Source organism: Oncorhynchus keta, chromosome 25, assembly GCF_023373465.1.
Source record: "Oncorhynchus keta strain PuntledgeMale-10-30-2019 chromosome 25, Oket_V2, whole genome shotgun sequence".
In the NCBI taxonomy this organism is placed as follows: Eukaryota; Metazoa; Chordata; class Actinopteri; order Salmoniformes; family Salmonidae; genus Oncorhynchus; species Oncorhynchus keta.
Window position 1 is genome coordinate 19804565 of NC_068445.1, and position 19792 is coordinate 19824356.

General features: G+C 41.7%; 1 protein-coding gene across 8 annotated transcripts in view; it reads right to left on the minus strand.

The window, feature by feature from the left end:
• The window catches only part of clip1a (CAP-GLY domain containing linker protein 1a), a 63138-nt gene that overhangs the window by 33924 nt on the left and 9422 nt on the right, over positions 1 to 19792 (minus strand). For 7 of the 8 annotated variants that reach the window (XM_035736099.2, XM_035736103.2, XM_035736100.2 and 4 more), the window contains exons 2-3: positions 4621 to 4914; positions 1514 to 2034 (exon numbers count right to left, since the gene is read on the minus strand). In XM_035736099.2, coding sequence (XP_035591992.1) covers positions 1514 to 2034; positions 4621 to 4711 — 612 coding nt within the window. In that variant the 5' untranslated portion in view covers positions 4712 to 4914. Of the gene's footprint in view, positions 1 to 492; positions 625 to 1513; positions 2035 to 4620; positions 4915 to 19792 lie in introns of those variants that run through there. The other variant, XM_035736101.2, reaches the window with a different exon arrangement.

Genomic DNA, 19792 nt, shown 5'->3' on the forward strand with positions numbered 1-19792 from the left:
TGTTGTCCTTCTCAGACCATTTAGAAATGATTTGGTAATAGATCATGTGTTGTATTACTTGTGAGGCACAGCTAAGTGAGCATAATAATTTGCGTTATTATTTTTGGGGGAGGGATGGTCAGTCTGAGGGGAGGGAAGGAGCATTGGTGAGGCTGCCTCTCAACCAACTCACCATCCCACCGTTTTCTCTCCATTTGCTGAGAAAAGGGGACAGTCTTCCAGCTGATGGTGAAACAAGTCGCACTGCATTATTTCTGCCTCATGCACAAATTCATATGTTTACTCTTATGACCAGAGAATTAAATATTCATCGATATTAAAAAAGCCACAAGCCACTAATAATAACCCAAGCTTATCGGAAGACTTTGCTATACTCATTCATTGCAGCTGCAATGCTGGTTGTAGCGTTAGTGGAAGTAGGAAGAACGCACATTTTATGGATTATAAAATCTTTGAACAACGTGTTGAATAACAATTTAAACATGAACTTACTCATTAAAAACAGCAGCTCTTTGCTGTACTCGTTGAGTCTCTCTCTTGTCATGAGTTTAGAAGTTTAAAACTGTCGGTGTCAACTTTGCTGTGCATTCGAGGCTTCTTTTTACAGTCTATGGCTTGAGGGAATTGTGCAAACACAGTGATCTGAGCTACCTGATTGGCCAGTGGTAGGCCAAAAGGTGCACTTGATTTGCTCTCTGGCCCTGCCGGGTAGGTGGAGTTCTCCACCTTTAACAGTTTCATTTGTGTAAAAACGGGAAAACTTTGCCATCCTGGCACTCGGGCTGCTGAATCAAGTGCACCTAGCAACAGAGCAAAACAAATTAAGAAAATAGCAACGGAATGCTTTATCCTTCATTTTTTTACAGCAACGTTTGGTGATCAACTAGTAATGTCTTGGAGATCGACCAGTATTGCGATCGACCGGTTTTTTACCACTGCTCTAAAGGGAGAAGTGAGGAATACTGTGGTGAGAAAAGCACCCTCCCTTCCTCTGAGCGTGGGTGACACTTCCTCTTAACACAATGTGTTACACAGCCCGAGGCTGACGGAGAGAGAGAGAGGGGCCTTGGACAACACACTCAGGACGGAAGGTGCTCATATGAGGACAGAGCTTGGTTGTGAACAGAGGGACTATACACAGAAACTGAGCTCACTGAGGAGTGTTAGAACGGGTGTTCTCATTGGTCAGTGAGAAGTTGGGAAGGAGGTGGGAGGAGGTTGTGTTCCGCAGACACATTCCTGAGAGATTACCATGGTGAGAGGGAGGAGTGGTCAGTCGTGTAACTGAGACCAGCCTGTATTTACAGCATTTGTGGCCACACAAGGGGCAAAGAGGAGGGTGTGGGGATGGGGCGGGGGATGAGCCCTCTCTAACCTGGAACAGGGTTAGGAGGCCAGGAGGAACATTTGAGACAAACTTGCATAAATGGACGACCAGGCAGGTGCTTCAGGATAAAAGCTACCTGATCCAAAATAACAGCTGCATTCAAAGTGTAAATGAACTAAGCCTTACCAAAACGCGGTCTCCATTCTTCAGCTCCCTCTCCCCTTTCTTGACCGAGCTGGTGTCTGAGAGGTTGGAGACGGACTCACTGTTTGTGCGTGCCAGGTTGGAGGCTGGAGTGGCAGGCGTTGCAGTTGAGGCTTTTTTGACAGAGGGGGTGTGAGAGGCCAGGCTGGCGGTGGAGGGGGTGGGCGACCCAGCCCGGGACGAAGGTGCTGTCTGAGTCCCATTGGCCTCGCCCTCTGTGTAGGACAGCTTGGAGGGGCGGGTGAATATCCCTTTCAGGGCCTCGCACTGGAAATAGCGCACCCCTGCCACCGAGCCATCGTTCTTCCCAATGGGCTCATCCAACACTATGCCAGCCCACTGTCCTGGTGCAAACTGAGCCTCCCCCAGGAACTGTACCACGCCAGGTTTGTTCCCATTCACCCACACTCGCTCCCCAACCTGAAAGTTCTCCCCGCCATCTTGTGTCCCAGCTGCACCGCCTCCTGGAGTGGACTTGTCCGCTGCAGCTACTTTGGATCCGGCTGCATGGAAACAGGTGGAAATCATCCAATTACTGCCAGTGTGCCAACGCCACTAAAGTTGGTCCATGGTGAGCTGTACTAACAGGGCTAACATGAAGGGGTTAGTTCACAGAACATGACACCTTTACCCTGCTATTAAACAGTTCCAAACTCTTATCCCAGAGTGAAATCTGTTACGTACAGTGCCTACAGAAAGTTCATACCCCTTGACTTTTTCCACTTTGTTATTACAGCCTGAATTTAAGATGTATTCATTTGAGATTGTGGCACTGGCCTTCACACAATACCCCATAATGATAAAGTGGATGTTAGACATTTTTACAATGAAATGTCAAGTCAATAAGTGTTCAACCCCTTTGTTATGGAAAGCCTAAATAAGTTCAGGAGTAAAACATTGCTTACAAGTCACATAAGTTGCATGGACTCACTCTGTGTGCAATAACAGTGTTTAACCTTTTTTTGACTAACTCATCTCTGTACCCCACACATACAGATAATTGTAAGGTCCCTCAGTCGATCAGGGGAGGTTTTCCAATAACTCGCAAAGGGCACCTATTGGAAGATAGTTAAAAATAAATAAAGCAGATATTGAATATTCCTTTGAGCATGGTGAAGTTATTAATTACACTTTGGATGGTGTATTAATACACCCAGTCAGTACAAAGATACAGGCGTCCTTCCTAACTCAGTTGCTGGAGAGGAAGGAAACCGCTCAGGGATTTAACCAGGAGGCCAATGGTGACTAAAACAGTTAGAGTTTAATGGCTGTGATAGGAGAAAACGGAGGACGGCTCAACAACATTGTAGTTACTCCACAACACTAACCTAAATGACAGAGTGAAAAGGAAGCCTGTACAGATGAAAAATAATCCAAAGCATGCATCTTGTTTACAATAAGGCATTAAAAGTAAAACTGCAAAATATTAGGCAAAGAAATTAACTTCATGTACTGAATACAAAGCGTTATGTTTGGCGCAAATCTACCAACATCACAGAGTACCACTCTTCATATTTTCAAGCAGGTTGGTGGCTGCATCATGTTATGTATTGGATAAAAGAAACAGAATAGAGCTAAGAACAGGCAAAATCCTTTTGGAAAACCTGGTTCAGTCTGTTTTCCAACAGACACTAGGAGACAAATTCACCTTTCAGCAGGACAATAACCAAAAACACAAGGCCAAATATACACTGGAGTTGCTTACCAAGACGACATTGAATGTTCCTGAGTGGCCTAGTTACAGTTTTGACTTAAAGATGCTACACACAGGATTTCTTAGAATAATTGCATTGTTATTTCAGAAAATGTCCATAATATATCTGGCGCAAATAGTGGAATGATGGTGTTTCACAGTATTACTTACCCGTCAGTGTTGTAATTGGCTGTGAAATTCGCCTATTGATTTCTCCCGCCGGAGTGGCATCTGTTGTCAAATTGGGAAAGCTGTTCCGACTTTGCGGAGCTGTTCTGATCTAGTGGAAATCGTCATTTCCTGGTTGTTAAAATTCTACACTGTTTATGTGAGAAAACATGCACTAATAGTGTAAGGAATCATTGTACCATCAAATTCGTTGTGAAATATCTTTTCAATTCCAAAAATTACATTTTTTTCAGTTTTTTGAAGCTGGTGGACCAAAACAAAAAAAGTTTCTTTCGGTTTTGGTCCACCAGCTTCAAACCGCTGTAAAAAATGAAAAACTATATATTTTTTGGACGGCTTGAAAATCTATGGCCAGACATGAAAATGGCTGTTTAGCAATGGTCAACAACCAACTTGACAAAGCTTGAAGACTTAAAAATAAATAAATATATATATATATAAATATAAATATATATATATATATACAGCATATATATATTTAGACTTACCATTAAGACTCACAGCTGTAATTGCTCCCAAGGTGATTCTAACATGTATTGACTCGTGTGAATACTTATGTAAATTATGTACAAAAAAAACATGGGTGAGAAAAATTTGGGCTGTAACACAACAAAATGTGGAATAAGTCAAGGGGTATGAATACTTTCTGAAGGCACTCTACCGTCAACATTTGATCAGGCCCAATAATTAAGGTTCCCTGATTTTCTACATATAAATAAACTGGCTCATATGATAACAGCCGAGCAATGCACAAAGAAATAGTTGATTGGATGACATTTACATGAGGCCAAACTTCAGAGTGGCATTTTCATATGACCCGACTGTCAATGCTTTGAAACAAAATACCAGCACAGGGATAACATTTTACACAGCAAGCCTGCTGTGTCTAAAGCCTCTAGTGAACTCAATTCACCAAATTTCTCCTACTTAAAAATATAGTTAATCCACCATATTGGAGAGATTTTGGGGGTAAATACTATAGCCTATGGAAGCAAAATGGCCAGTGACCGATCAGCATGTCTACATCAAATCTAGTCAAGCCGCATCAGCAGATCCAGACTGATGAAGCAGTAAAGCCCATTTCATTGCAACCTTAAGCTGATTGATGACATCAAAGTCAGAGGTTAGGTGCTGTAGCTACCAGCCTTAATGAGAAGCAGCAAGGACATGAGAACTGCTGGTGCTAAGGGGGGCGAGGACCTCTTACCAGCGGAGGGGGTGGTCTTGGTGGCTGGCGCCCCCGTTGACCTACCCATCTTGCTGGGCGCTTTGAGTCCGCTGGGCTTGGTTGTGCTCATGTTTCCTCTCTGTGTGCTGTGAAATCTACAGGGCCTTTCTGTCCGTCAGTGGGCGCCGGCAAACCCCAAATCATTGACGTAGTTGTGCTCAGACTCAGATGACAATGCTCTCTGAGTCACAGCACCAAAATACATTTAAAAAAAATTGTTTGTAAAGTAGGAAAAGGGGTGAGGGAGAAAAAGATGCCCCTCAAAAAAGGACCCTGTTAAGAGAGAGGAAGACAAATTAGTGCAAACAGCTTCGTATAGTATGCATTTGAGTTAGCCTAGTTTATTCATATTATTTACTTTGCATAGAAGACTACTAATGATAATATCCTGAAGGGAACAGGATTTTCACAGAATAATCATATATTTCAGTCTTCACTTAAAATGGTAAGCCAGGAGGGAGGGTTGTTTCACTGGTCCAATTTTTACTTTGTGGACATGACTATTCAAACACTGGCGTCTTATATTGATTTGTTCACTTGGTATAATTGGTTCCATCTCAACATCATGGGTGGCACTGACAAGGCTTATTGTTTACAACGGATTAATGGTGAGCATAGATGGGCTGAATAGCCTGTCCTTGACATTCAAATGATTTTGTGTTCTTATGACAACAAGCAGTGCTCCCCCGACTGACTCGTCACAGTGAGTCCAATACTAAAAATACTCTGTCACAAGCCAGGCCACATTCAAGTGTCTGTGTGCGCATGTATTCGTCACCACCATACAGAAACAAACTCTCGCTTTCCCTTTCTCTCCCTCACACACGCAAAGTCGATCAGTCTTCGATATCAACGAACCTAGTACCATTCAGAAACATAGGCAGGGAATTCTTAACGAAAGACCTGCACATAAACACATTTCAACCCTAGCCACGAAGACTGGAAGTACACTCATTTTGTTTTGCTCAATAACATGTGATTCTTCCCTCCCTGCTTTAATAAGGACTTCTAAAATGGGCCCATTACATGGATTTAATAACACTCCAATGACATGTTTCTAAATTCGGGGCGGCAGGTAGCCTAGTGGTTAAAGTGTTGAGCCAGTAACCGAAAGGTTGCTAGATCGAATCCCAGAGCTGACAAGGTTCTGCCCCTGAACAAGGCAGTGAACCCACTGTTCTTAGGCAGTCATTGTAAATAAGAATTAGTTCTTACCTGACTTGCCTAGTTAAATAAAGGTTAAAAAAAAATAATACCTCACATTCTCATCACAAGTGCTCTGCTGTGTGTTTGCCAGGGTTTACCAATCAAGCAGGCCTAGCCAATAGCTCTGTACTCATCAAACACAAGTCAAGAGTTTTGGGCCCTCCCTCTTCACCATAAACCGTAGAGCCAGCTCGTGTGAAGCTACGAACTCTTGGTAGAGGGAGGGATTAGTAAACAAACAGAAAAGGATTAAAGTGTTTAGCAGCCCTCCTACAGGCCAGAGTACTAGATTAGCTAATAGCTAAATATGCTACAAGGGTCTAGCCTACCTGTTATTACCAGACTGACAAAATGGTGGCCTTGGCATAATCCGGCAACATTTGTGTTGTCCTTCAATGACTTCTCAATAAGGCTACCTGTTAATATTAATGTTTGAGAAATAGCATTAATAAATGTAGTAACTAAGGAAGCCTTAGGCCAAAGAGTGGCAACATATGTGTTCTACTGTTAGCTAGCAATGTAGGTAGACAATTTTATTGACAGTCTTTGCTCTGACTTGCAGCATGTTAGGGACTCCCAAATGTTGAAATAATGCATGTGGTTGAGAGAGCCCAGAGCAGCAGGTGCACAGCAAGGCCTTCACATCAAGTTACCACCTTAACCCTGGAGGTCAACCACACTACTGTTGCTATGGCAACAACCATTTTTTATTATTTTTTATTTGATTTATTTCACCTTTATTTCACCACGTAGGCTAGTTGAGAACAAGATCTCATTTACAACTGTGACCTGGCCAAGATAAAGCAAAGCAGTGCGACACAAACAACAGAGTTACATATGCAATAAGCAAGCGTACAGTCAATAACACTATAGGGGGGAATAGTATATACAGTGTGCGCAAATGACGTGAGAAGGTAGGCAATAAATAGGTCATAGTAGCGAGGTAATTACAATTTAGCAGATTAATACTGGAGTGACAAATGAGCACATGATGTGCAAGTAGAGATACTGGTGTGCAAAAGAGCAGAAAACTAAATAAAAACAATATGGGGATGAGGAAGGTCGATTGGGTGGGCTATTTACAGATGGATTATATACAGCTGCAGCGATCGGTTAGCTGCTCAGATAGCTGATGTTTAAAGTTGGTGAGTGAAATAAGTCTCCAGCGATTTTTGCAATTTGTTTCAGTCACTGGCAGCATATAACTGGAAGGAAAGGCGGCCAAAGTAGGTGTTGGCTTTGGGGATGACCAGTGAGATATACCTGCTGGAGCGCGGGTGGGCGTTGTTATCGTGACCAGTGAGCTGAGATAAGGCGGAGCTTTACCGAGCATAGATTTGTAGATGACCTGGAGAAAGTGGGTCTGGTGACGAATATGTAGTGAGGGCCAGCCGACGAGAGCATACAGGTCGCAGTTGTGGGTGGTATATGGGGCTTTGGTAACAAAACGGATGGTACTGTGATAGACTACTAAGCAAACTGGATGCAGAGTATTGGAAGCAATTTTGTAGATGACGTCGCCACGGTCGAGGATCGGTAGAAAAGTCCATTTTACTAGGGTATGTTTGGCGGCGTGAGTGAAGGAGGCTTTGATGCGAAATAGAAAGCAGATTCTAGGTTTTATTTTGGGATTGGGGATGTTTAATATGAGTCTGGAAGGAGAGTTTACAGTCTTGCCAGACACCTAGGTATTTGTAGTTGTCCATATACAGTGGGGCAAAAAAGTATTTAGTCAGCCACCAATTGTGCAAGTTCTCCCACTTAAAAAGATGAGGCCTGTAATTTTCATCATAGGTACACTTCAACTATGACAGACAAAGTGAGGGGAAGAAAATCCAGGAAATCACATTGTAGGATCTTTTATGAATTTATTTGCAAATTATGGTGGAAAATAAGTATTTTCTCACCTACAAACAAGCAAGATTTCTGGCTCTCACAGACCTGTAACAACTTCTTTAAGAGGCTCCTCTGTACTCCACTCATTACCTGTATTAATGGCACCTGTTTGAAATTGATTGTTATCAGTATAAAAGACACCTGTCCACAACCTCAAACAGTCACACTCCAAACTCCACTATGGCCAAGACCAAAGAGCTGTCAAAGGACACCAGAAACAAAATTGTAGACCTGCACCAGGCTGGGAAGACTGAATCTGCAATAGGTAAGCAGCTTGGTTTGAAGAAATCAACTGTGGGAGCAATTATTAGGAAATGGAAGACATACAAGACCACTGATAATCTCCCTCGATCTGGGGCTCCATGCAAGATCTCACCCCCTGGGGTCAAAATGATCACAAGAACGGTGGGCAAAAATCCCAGAACCACACGGGGGGGACCTAGTGAATGACCTGCAGAAAGCTGGGACCAAAGTAACAAAGCCTCCCATCAGTAACACACTACGCAGCCAGGGACTCAAATCATGCAGTGCCAGACGTGTCCCCCTGCTTTAGCCAGTACATGTCCAGGCCCGTCTGAAGTTTGCTAGAGAGCATTTGGATGATCCAGAAGAAGATTGGGAGAATGTCAGATGAAACCAAAATATAACTTTTTGGTAAAAACTCAACTCGTCGTGTTTGGAGGACGAAGAATGCCGAGTTGCATCCAAAGTACACCATACCTACTGTGAAGCATGGGGGTGGAAACATCATGCTTTCGGGCTGTTTTTCTGCAAAGGGACCAGGACGACTGATCCGTGTAAAGGAAAGAATGAATGGGGCCATGTATCGTGAGATTTTGAGTGAAAACCTCCTTCCATCAGCAAGGGCATTGAAGATGAAATGGCTGGGTCTTTCAGCATGACAATGATCCCAAACACACCGCCCAGGCAACGAAGGAGTGGCTTCGTAAGAAGCATTTCAAGGTCCTGGAGTGGCCTCGCCAGTCTCCAGATCAACCCCATAGAAAATCTTTGGAGGGAGTTGAAAGTCTGCGTTGCCCAGCAACAGCCCCAAAACACCACTGCTCTATAGGAGATCTGCATGGAGGAATGGGCCAAAATATCAGCAACCGTGTGTGAAAACCTTGTGAAGACTTACAGAAAACGTTTGACCTTTGTCATTGCCAACAAAGGGTATATAAAGTATTGAGATAAACTTTTGTCATTGACCAAATACTTACTTTCCACCATTTCCAAATAAATTCATAAAAATAAAAAAATCCTACAATGTGATTTTCTGGATTTTTTTTCTCATTTTGTCTGTCATAGTTGAAGTGTACATATGGTGAAAATTACAGGCCTCTCATCTTTTTAAGTGGGAGAACTTGCACAATTGGTGGCTGACTAAATACTTTTTTGCCCCACTGTATTCTAGGTCAGAACCGTCCAGGGAAGTGATTAGAGGTCGACCGATTATGATTTTTCAACGCCGATACAGATTATTGGCGGACCAAAAAAAGCAGATACCGATTAAATCGGCCGATTTCTTATTTATTTAATTGTAATAATGACAATTACAACAATACTTAATATAATATCAATAAAAATCAATTTAGCCTCAAATAAATAATGAAACATGTTCAATTTGGTTTAAATAATGCAAAAACAAAGTGTTGGAGAAGTAAAAGTGCAATATGTGCCATGTAAAAAAGCTAACGTTTGAGTTCCTTGCTCCAGAACATCATGAGAACATATGAAAGTTGGTGGTTCCTTTTAACATGAGACTTCAATATTCCAAGGTAAGAGGTTTTAGTTGTAGTTAATATAGTATTTATAGGACTGTTTCTCTCTATGCCTTTTGTATTTCATATACCTTTGACTATTGGATGTTCTTATAGGAACTAAAGTATTGCCAGTGTAACAGTATAGCTTCTGTCCCTCTCCTTGCCCCTACCTGGGCTCGAACCAGGTACACATCGACAACAGCCCCACTCAAAGCAACGTTACCCATCACTCCACATAAGCCTCGGCTCTTGCAGAGAAAGGGGAATAACTATTTCAAGTCACAGAGTGAGTGACATTTGAAACGCTTTTAGCGCACACCCCGCAAACTAGCTAGGCATCTCACATCAGTTACACCAGCCATTAGGCTGATAGGCTTGAAGTCATAAACAGCGCTGTGCTTGCGAAGAGCTGCTGGAAAAACGCACGAAAGTGCTGATTGAATGAATGCTTACGAGCCTGCTGCTGCCGACCTTCGCTCAGTCAGACTGCTCTATCAAATCATATTGACTTAATTATAACATAACACACAGAAATACGAGCCTTTGGTCATTAATATGGTCGAATCCGGAAACTATAATTTCGAAAATAAAACGTTTATCATTTCAGTGAAATACGGAACCGTTCGTTCTTTTATCTAAATATTCTTGTTACATTGCACAACCTTCAATGTTATGTCATAATTACGTAAAATTCTGGCAAATTAGTTTGCAATGAGCCTCCCAGGTGGCGCAGTGGTTAAGGGCGCTGTACTGCAGCGCCAGCTGTGCCATCAGAGTCCCTGGGTCTGTCCAGAGCCCAGGCTCTGTCATAACCGGCTTTGACCGGGAGGTCCGTGGGGCGACGCACAATTGGCCTAGCGTCGTCCGGGTTAGGGAAGGCTTGGTCGGTAGGTCCTTGTCTCATCGCGCACCAGCGACTCCTGTGGCGGGCCGGGCGCAGTGCGCGCTAACCAAGGTTGCCAGGTGCACGGTGTTTCCTCCGACACATTGGTGCTTCCGGGTTGGATGCGCACTGTGTTAAGAAGCAGTGCGGCTTGGTTGGGTTGTGTATCGGAGGACGCATGAGTTGTAGCGATGAGACAAGATAGTAGCAACTACAACAATTGGATACCACGAAAAAGGGGTAAAAATTCAACAAAAAAATAAATAATGGTTTGCAATGAGCCAGGCTGCCCAAACTGTTGCGTGCAATGAATGCAAGAGAAGTGACAATTTCACCTGGTTAATAATGCCTGCTAACCTGGATTTCTTTTAGCTAAATATGCAGGTTTAAAAATATATACACTTCTGTGTATTGATTTAAAAAAAGGCATTGGTGTTTATGGTTATGCGCTTTTGTTAAATCATCCCCCACCGTTGCATCCATTATATGCAACGCAGGACACAGTAAATAAACTAGTAATATCATCAAGCATGTGTAGTTATAATTAGTGATTATGATTGATTGTTTTTTTATAAAGATCAGTTTAATGCTAGCTAGCAATTTACCTTGGCTTCTACTGTAACAGGCAGTCAGTCTCCTTGTGGAGTGCAACAAGAGGCAGGTGGTTATAGCGTTGGACTAGTTAACTGTAAGGTAGCAAGATTGGATCCTCCGAGCTGACAAGGTGAAAATCTGTTGTTCTGCACCTGAACAAGGCAGTTAACCCACCGTTCCTAGGCATTCATTGAAAATAAGAATGTGTTCTTAACTGAATTGCTTAGTTAAATTAAAAACAATTCAAAACGTCAAAAATCGGCGCCCAAAAATACAGATTTCCTAATTAAAATCGGCCATTCCGATTAATCGGTCGACCTCCAGTAGTGATGCTAGTCGGGCGGGCGGGTGCTAGCAGCGAATGGTTGAAAAGCATGCATTTGGTTTTACTAGCATTTAACTTCTTGGATATAGGGGTCACTCTTAATTTATGGATAAAAAACATTCCCGTTTTAAACTAGGTATTTTGTCACGAAAAGATGCTCGACTGTGCATATAATTGACAGCTTTGGAAAGAAAACACCGACGTTTCCAAAATTGCAAAGATATTGTCTGCGAGTGCCACAGAACTAATGCTACAGGCGAAACCAAGATTAAATTTCATACAGGAAGTGTGCCAGATTTTGAATGCGCTGTGTTCCAATGTCTCCTTATATGGCTGTGTATTGGTCACGAATGAGCTTAGACTTTCTGTCGTTTCCCCAAGGTGTCGACAGCATTGTGACGTATTTGTAGGCAAATCATTGGAAGATTGACTTTAAGAGACTACATCTACCAGGTGGCTGCTTGGTGTCCTCCGTTGCAATTATTGCGTAATCTCCAGCTGCGTGTATTTTTCGTTTGCGTCGAGGAGAAACACAGCTGCCACAAATTATTTATCATCGAATAGATATGTCAAAAACACCTTGAGGATTGATTCTAAACAACGTTTGCCATGTTTCTGTCGATATTATGGAGTTAATTTGGTAAAAAGTTTGGCGTTGTAGAGACTGCATTTTCAGATTTTTTTCTTAGCCAAACGTGATGAACAAAACGGAACGATTTCTCCTACACGAGTAATCTTTTTGGAAAAACTGAACATTTGCTATCTAACAGAGTCTCCTCATTGAAAACATGCGAAGTTCTTCAAAGGTAAATGATTTTCTTTGAATGCTTTTCTTGTTTTTGTGAAAATGTTGCCTACTGAATGCTAGGCTTAATGCTATGCTAGCTATCAATACTCTTACACAAATGCTTGTGTAGCTATGGTTGAAAAGCATATTTTGAAAATCTGAGATGACAGTGTTGTTAACAAAAGGCTACGCTTGTGAGTTAATATATTTCTTTCATTTCATTTGCGATTTTCATGAATAGTTAACGTTGCATTATGGTAATGTGCTTGAGGCTATAATTACGCTCCCGGATACGGGATTGCTCGACGCTAGAGGTTAAGAGCAGTTGGAGGCCACGGAAGGAGCGTTGCATGGCATTGAAGCTCATTTGGAGATTAGTTAACACAGTGTCCAAAGAAGGGCCAGATGTATACAGAAAGGTGTCTGCGTAGAGGTAGATCAGGGAATCACCTGCAGCAAGAGCGACATCATTGATATAAACAGAGAAAAGAGTTGGCCCGAGAATTGAACCCTGTGGTACCCCCATAGAGACTGACAGAGGTCTGGACAACAGGCCCTCCGATTTGACACACTGAGCTCTGAGAAGTAGTTGGTGAACCAGGCGAGGGAGTCATTTGAGACTATTGAGTCTGCCGATAAGAATACGGTGATTGACAGAGTCGAAATCCTTGGCCAGGTCGATGAAGACGGGTGCACGGTACTGTCTTTTATTGATGGTGGTTATGATATCGTTTAGGACCTTGAGCGTGGCAGCTTTCCAATCTTTAGGGATCTCGGACAATACGAAAGAGAAGTTGAACAGACTGGTAAATAGGGGTTGAAACAATGGCAGCAGATAGTATTAGAAAGTGGGGGTCCAGATTGTCTAGCCCAGCTGATTTGTACAGGTCCAGGTTTTGCAGCTCTTTCAGAACATCTGCTATCTGGATTTGGATGAAGGGGAAGCTGGGGAGGCTCGGTCAGGTAGCTGCAGGGGGGTAGGGGGCCAGAGCTGTTGGCCAGGGTTGCGGTAGCCAGGAGGAAAGCATGGCCAGCCGTAGATTTCAATTATCATGGATTTATTGGTGGTGACCGTGTTACCTAGCCTCAGTGCAGTGGGCAGCTGGGAGGTGTTCTTGTTCGCCATGTACTTTACAGTGTCCCAAATCTTTTTGGAGTTAGAGCTACAGGATGCAAATTTCTGTTTGAAAAGCTAGCCTTTGCTTTCCTGACTGACTGCGTGTATTGGTTCCAGACTTCCTTGAACAGTTGCATATCACTTGGACTATTCAATGCTATTGCAGTCCGCAACAGGATGTTTTTGTGCTGGTCAAGGGCAGTCAGGTCTGGAGTGAACCAAGGGCTTTGTCTGTTCTTAGTTCTACATTTTTTGAAAGGGGCATGCTTATTTAAGATGGTGAGGAAATTACAACAAGGCATCCTCTACTGACTGAACGAGGTCTATATCCTTCCAGGATACCCGGGCAAGGTCGAAAGGCCTGCTCGCAGAAGTGTTTCAGGGAGCGTTTGACAGTGATGAGGGGGGTTGTTGTTTGACCGCGGACCCATAGCGGATGCAGGCAATGATCGCTGAGATCCTGATTGAAAACCGCAGAGGTGTATTTGGAGGGCAAGTAGGTCAGGATAATATCTATAAGGGTGCCCATGTTTACGGATTTAGGGTTGTACCTGCTGGGTTCCTTTATGATTTGTGTGAGATTGAGGGCATCTAGCTTAGATTGTAGGACTGCCAGGGTGTTAAGCATATCCCAGTTTCGGTCACTTAACAGAACGAACCCTGAAGATAGATGATGGCCAATCAATTCACATATGGTGTCCAGGGCACAGCTGGGAGCTGAGGGGGGTCTATAATAACAGGCGGCAACAGTGAGAGACTTATTTCTGGAGAGATTCATTTTTAAAATGAGAAGTTCTAACTGATTGGGCATAGACCTGGAAAGTCTGACAGAACTTTGCATGACATCTCTGCAGTAGATTGCAACTCCTCCCCCTTTGGCAGTTTCATCTTGACGGAAAATGTTGTAGTTGTGTATGGAAACGTCAGAATATTTGGTGGCCTGCCTAAGCCAGGATTCAGACACGGCAAGGACATCAGGGTTGGCGGAGTGTGCTAAAGCAGTGAGTAAAACAAACTTAGGGAGGAGGCTTCTGATGTTAACATGCATGAAACCAAGGCTTTTTCGATTACAGAAGTCAACAAATGAGAGTGCCTGGCGACATGCAGGGCCTGGGTTATGCAATACTGTGTAGAGGAATGTTCTGAAAGTTTAACAGCTTCAGGTTTTACATCTGGTCTACTGTTTAGGCAGGGGTGAAGTAACATCTGCAATGGAATAGGCTAGTTCAACTTCATACGTCCAGTCCCCTCACTACACTGCCAGCAAAAGAAAATGTATTATTACATTCCAGCTATTGACAGAGAGGTCTCCCTGCTCTAAGTGAGAGCACCTAACAGTATCAAGATGCCCTGGATTACGGAAAACTGATAACTAAAGAAATTCTAAATGGATCTTGCTGCTAAGTCACAGACACATACCTTCCATTCCTCTGAAGCCCTAAGCGCTATGTTAAATAAAACAAACTAGATCTCTCCAACGCACATCTACCTTAAGGGAAAAAGAGGTTTCTCAACAGCACAGAATAAAGGGTGGGTCTGCAGCATTGATCTAATTTACATGGCACAGTTTTCCCCCTCTGTGGCTGAATGACACCCATTAGTGCCCTGAGGTCAGGACCATGACCAAAAGCCCTCGAGGAAAAAGCACAGAAATTATTGATATCTTCATGGCAGTGAATCAGAGGATACAGAGTAGAGGGTATCCATTGACATGCCTATTCTATTTGCTATAAATTCACTCCTCACTAATGGTGTACTCTATAAAAAAAATAGAAGATGGCCGATTACAACAAAATGTCCAGAACTATATTTCCAAAGCTGACTTAAATAAAAGCAACCCCACAAACAAATAGGACTATGCCTCCTCCATTGCATCACAAACGTCATCTGTTGATTCCATGGCATTGTTTAGAGAAAGGCTAAAGTCAACTTGGGGAAGAGAGCGGGCTTTCCCAAATAGACCAGCAATTTCTAGACTTGAAACCAGAGCCTTACATCTATAATTATAAACTATGGACGGCTTTCAGCTTTCCGTTTAGCACTGGTGTAGTCAGCTGAAAATGATCCAATTATGCAGATGGAGATGTTTCCCACTGGTAAAGCTAATCCTTCGCTCCAGACTCTCACTTTAATCACTATTCAGGAAGACAGCCAAACACCAATGTTCTGTTAATGCAGGTTTTGGGCAATTCACTTATCCTTACAAACCCAAATGCCCATCACTGTCATGCATTGCACTACAGTTGTAGGCTAGCCTACTTCTGTTAACACTACAGTGATGAATGTTCAAAATGACATGGTATTTTGGGAAAGTTACTATACCAACATCTTAACTATGTTACTAGTCAGGGCATTTTCCTAAAAATAATACCCATCCACTTTAGAGATGGACATTTCGTTCAATTTGATTGACGACTAACTGACCCTCATTAACAGGTCAACAAACGATTAAATTGTTTCCAAACAGTAGAATGAGGAGACCAACAGAAAATACTATTAGAGATCTGTATATAAGAATGAGATGCTTTTGTTTCTGCCCTAACAATGGGAGTCGGCCCAAGGCGGGAAGGTAGGCGACGAGACTAGGCCCAAAATAAACCCATAGAAACATATTGGGCTTATTTTGGACATATTTTGGCGAGAGTGAAACCATTCGCTTTTGTCTCTTCCCCTCTTATACTACGCATGCATATAAGGACTGGACATGACTCATTAAGAGCTTAAGGGAAACATGTAGAAATAGCAAGCCTATTATCTTACAGTTCAAAATGATTAAACACTCCTTTAATGAAGCAGATAAAACATCATTTTCAAACATTTGCCAAAATGCAAATTGTGGAAAACACAGTTCTAAACCTAACGCGAGCAGTTGTGATAGAGATGAACATTTCCGTTAGAAATTTAGAAAGAGGGGGAATCTAATAGCAACAACTATGATGGATTGCTAATATGACTAGGATTGTGCCTTTGGCTTCTGGACAACAAAAGAGAGTTGATATGAAAAACACTAGAACTGGAGAAATGCTGGTTAATGGTATGAGGAAGTCTTTAGAAAATAAATTGCCTCCACATTTCTACAGATGAATTTTTGCAAGGCTACTTTGAAGAAAGGTAAGACATGCCTCATTATTTGGAAGGAAAGTAAACTTTCCGGTTTCAATTCTACTGCCTCAAGCTCACATTGCAAAGTGGTGGGTGACTCGCTGAGTCAAAAGGTAGGCAGGCTATGGCCTGTACACCCGAAAGGCGAATGGGAGGTGCGCTTTAATTCCGAATTGATATTGAAAAATAAAAATAGCTTGTTTTTAATTCCACAAAATAATGCAAATTACCCATAGACCGATAAGCATGACCGGACATATGTATTTTCAGCAGCTAACCGAGTAACATCCCTATTATTTGAATGTAATTTGATCTGTTTCAATTTAACAAACTTACTTTCAGACCAGGATACTTTTCTTTAGCAATTGTTGGACCCACTTCCTGTAGTGTGCAGACATGAATTATTTTGGTGTCTAATTACATGTTTCCTATGGCTCTGGGTTCATGCCACCTACAAAATGTAATGCACTAATGACTCATTTGCACTGTGAACTCAACATTACAGTTCCACCTGTGCATGCTGTAAATTTAGGAGACATAAAATCCGATAGCTTGCTGCCATCCTTCAATATTATTGCTATATAGTTTAACGAAGCACGCACTGCAAAAGGAAATAACCTTGCTGCTCTGTTGGGATACATGAAATGGGTGGGGACTGCCTAGTTATAATTAATTGTGTTACAATTTCCTTTTTTTATTTAGTAAATTTCATACTTTAAAGCTCTGCATTGTTGGGAAAGGGCTCGTAAATAAGCATTACAGTAAAGTCTGCACCTGTTGTATTCAACGCATGTGACAAATACAATTTTAATTTGACTGGTTGAGGATGTGTTCTGTAAAACAGATTTAGTTCTGAAACCGATTTGAGGGCCCAAAACATGGAGATAATCGACCTCCATGTACGATTACTTGTGGCAGCAGCTTATCCACAGCATGGCTGGCTTAGCTAAGCCATGCAGAGTAGGAAAGCATCACTCAGACAGACTGTATAGCTCTCTGAACGCAGGGAAAAGGCCTTTCATTCTTCACTGTGCAATATACTTTTGCTGACATCAGTTGTGCAAAAAGCCTCACTAAATGACATCTCCAATTTGCAATGTATTGTATCCTACACTTCCCTCTCAGATTCCTTTCATTAAGGGCAAATAAAGTCATTCACTCTCAGCTAGTTGGAAGCACTTAGAAAATAGGAGAGTTGATTTGTCTAAGGGCATAAATGTTGAAAAAAGTGTTTAACCGCTTGGTACTCCAGACTTTGGTTGTGGAAGGTTAAAGAATTAGGCTATTTGAAGGTGAAAATAACATTCGAGAGGACATTTTAAATCCAAGGACAAGATCAAACTAGAAATAAAACAATTCCCGAAATAGGTTTGGTTTCCAGCTTGAATGGTTCAAAAGTTACCATTACTGTTGGTGGGTTAGTTTTTGATGCTAATTTATTTGTAGACTTTTGAAAATGATAGTTTTAATGTTTGCAGCTGAGGTGGTAAAAGATCAGTAGCATTTAAAATGGTCTACCACTGTTTTTATGGATGGCATTATGCCAATTTACGCAAATTCAAATTGAGTATATTTTAAAGGTTTCAGATAATTTGAAGTTAAGATAGCTTCAATGTTTTAAAGATGGTCTTGTAGCTTAATTGGCTGGCTGAGGAGCAGGACCATTTTCAATAGCTACCACTGTATTCCTATGGTTCTCATTCAAACCCATGTTATTTATGCACATTTAAAATTGTTATAGTTCAAAAAGTATAAATAGTATCAACAAGCTGTATGCAAGACATCGAAGTTGAGTCAGTCTGCACATTTCAATATTGGAGTTGATAGCTTACACGGTTCAAGTAGCATCTAGAACTTTTAAAATGTTACCATTCAAGTCTATGGCCACTGAACTGCATTGAAATTTATGCAAATATGGTTGTAGAACAAAAAGTTTAGTATAAAAAATATTTTCTCAAGCAACCTGCGAAAAACCAGTCTACAAGTTTTAAATTTGTTTTCATGTTGATAGCTTAAGTGCTAGAGTGAGGGGAATAATGAATATGTAAGAGTGCTAGAGTGGGCTTGCTTTCAGCAAGCACACTAAATATATAGTACCAGTCAAAAGTTTGGACACCTACTCATTCATGTTTAATTTTTTTACATTGTAGAAAAATAGTGGAGACATCAAAACTATGAAATAACACATATGGAATCAATTAGTAACCAAAAAATTATTATGCCTAAATATATTTTAGATTCTTCAAAAAGGAGCCACCCTTTGCCGTGAGGACAGCTTTGCACACTCAACCAGCTTCGTGAGGTAGTCACTAAGGAATGCATTTCAATTAAACAGGTGTGCCATGTTAAAAATAGATTTGTTGAATTTCTTTCCTTCTTAAAACCTGTTAGTGCTAGGGCTGTTTACTGCCCCTACTGGAGGAATTTGGTGCCCTTATTAAACAGGATAGATTTTTGTCAAATGTTGCTAATATATGCATATAAAAAATATTATCGAATAGAAAACACTCTAAAGCTTCTAAAACCGTTTAAATTTTGTCTCTATGTAAAGCAGAACTCTCAGGGCATGCATTCTCCCAAACTATCTCTTGCCATGAGAAAAGTTTGCCCAACTGACGTCATCGCACACACCCTTCCCAACCAGTTACAGCTCTGGGAACAGTTCCTACGTGTTCAGCGCGATCCCTGCTTTCAATGGGGCTTCTCATTGTGAGAATCGCGCGCTCACGAGAGTTTGAGCATGCCGAAAGCTCTCGGTCACGCGGAAAAAAAGGTTACTCTTATGCGTGCTCTGGTCGGGTGATGTCTTTTCCTCAGGATCGATTAAACGATGACTGTGTTTCTGTTCGTCCTCACGATTTCTGTGCACCTTTATAACATGTTAAAGCTTAATTATGAACATAGTTTGACAAGTTTACTCGACATATAATATGTAAGTTCAACGTTTTGGTGCGCATCCACTTGACTTTTGGCTACATTTCGACCGAAATGTGTCGTTTTTGAGAACCGAAAGACGCAGACTTGAAAACTAAACGCTGTTTTGGTAAGTATAATCCCTTCCAGGTCTTTTGATGGAAGAACAGCAAAGGTAAGGGAATATTTATGTGGTAAATTTGGGTTTCTGTGGACTCCAAGATAGAGGAGCCATAATGCTACTTTTGGAGCGCCGACTCCTAGTATAGCCTAGTGAACGCAACCTGTAACGTTAAAAATAAATGCAACACAGCGATTGCATTTAGAAGAAGTGTATCTTCCTATACATATGTAGAACATGCATATTTAGTCAAAGTTTATGATGTGTATTCCTTGTTAGCTGACGTTATCTGCCGGAGCTATCGTCATTTCTCCTGACATTTTAGTAGCATTTTTTGAACGATGCGTCATTGTAAACAGAGATTTATGGATATATATTGCAGATTATTGAAAAAAAATGAATGTACTGTGTAACATGTTATATTACTGTCATCTGATGAAGATT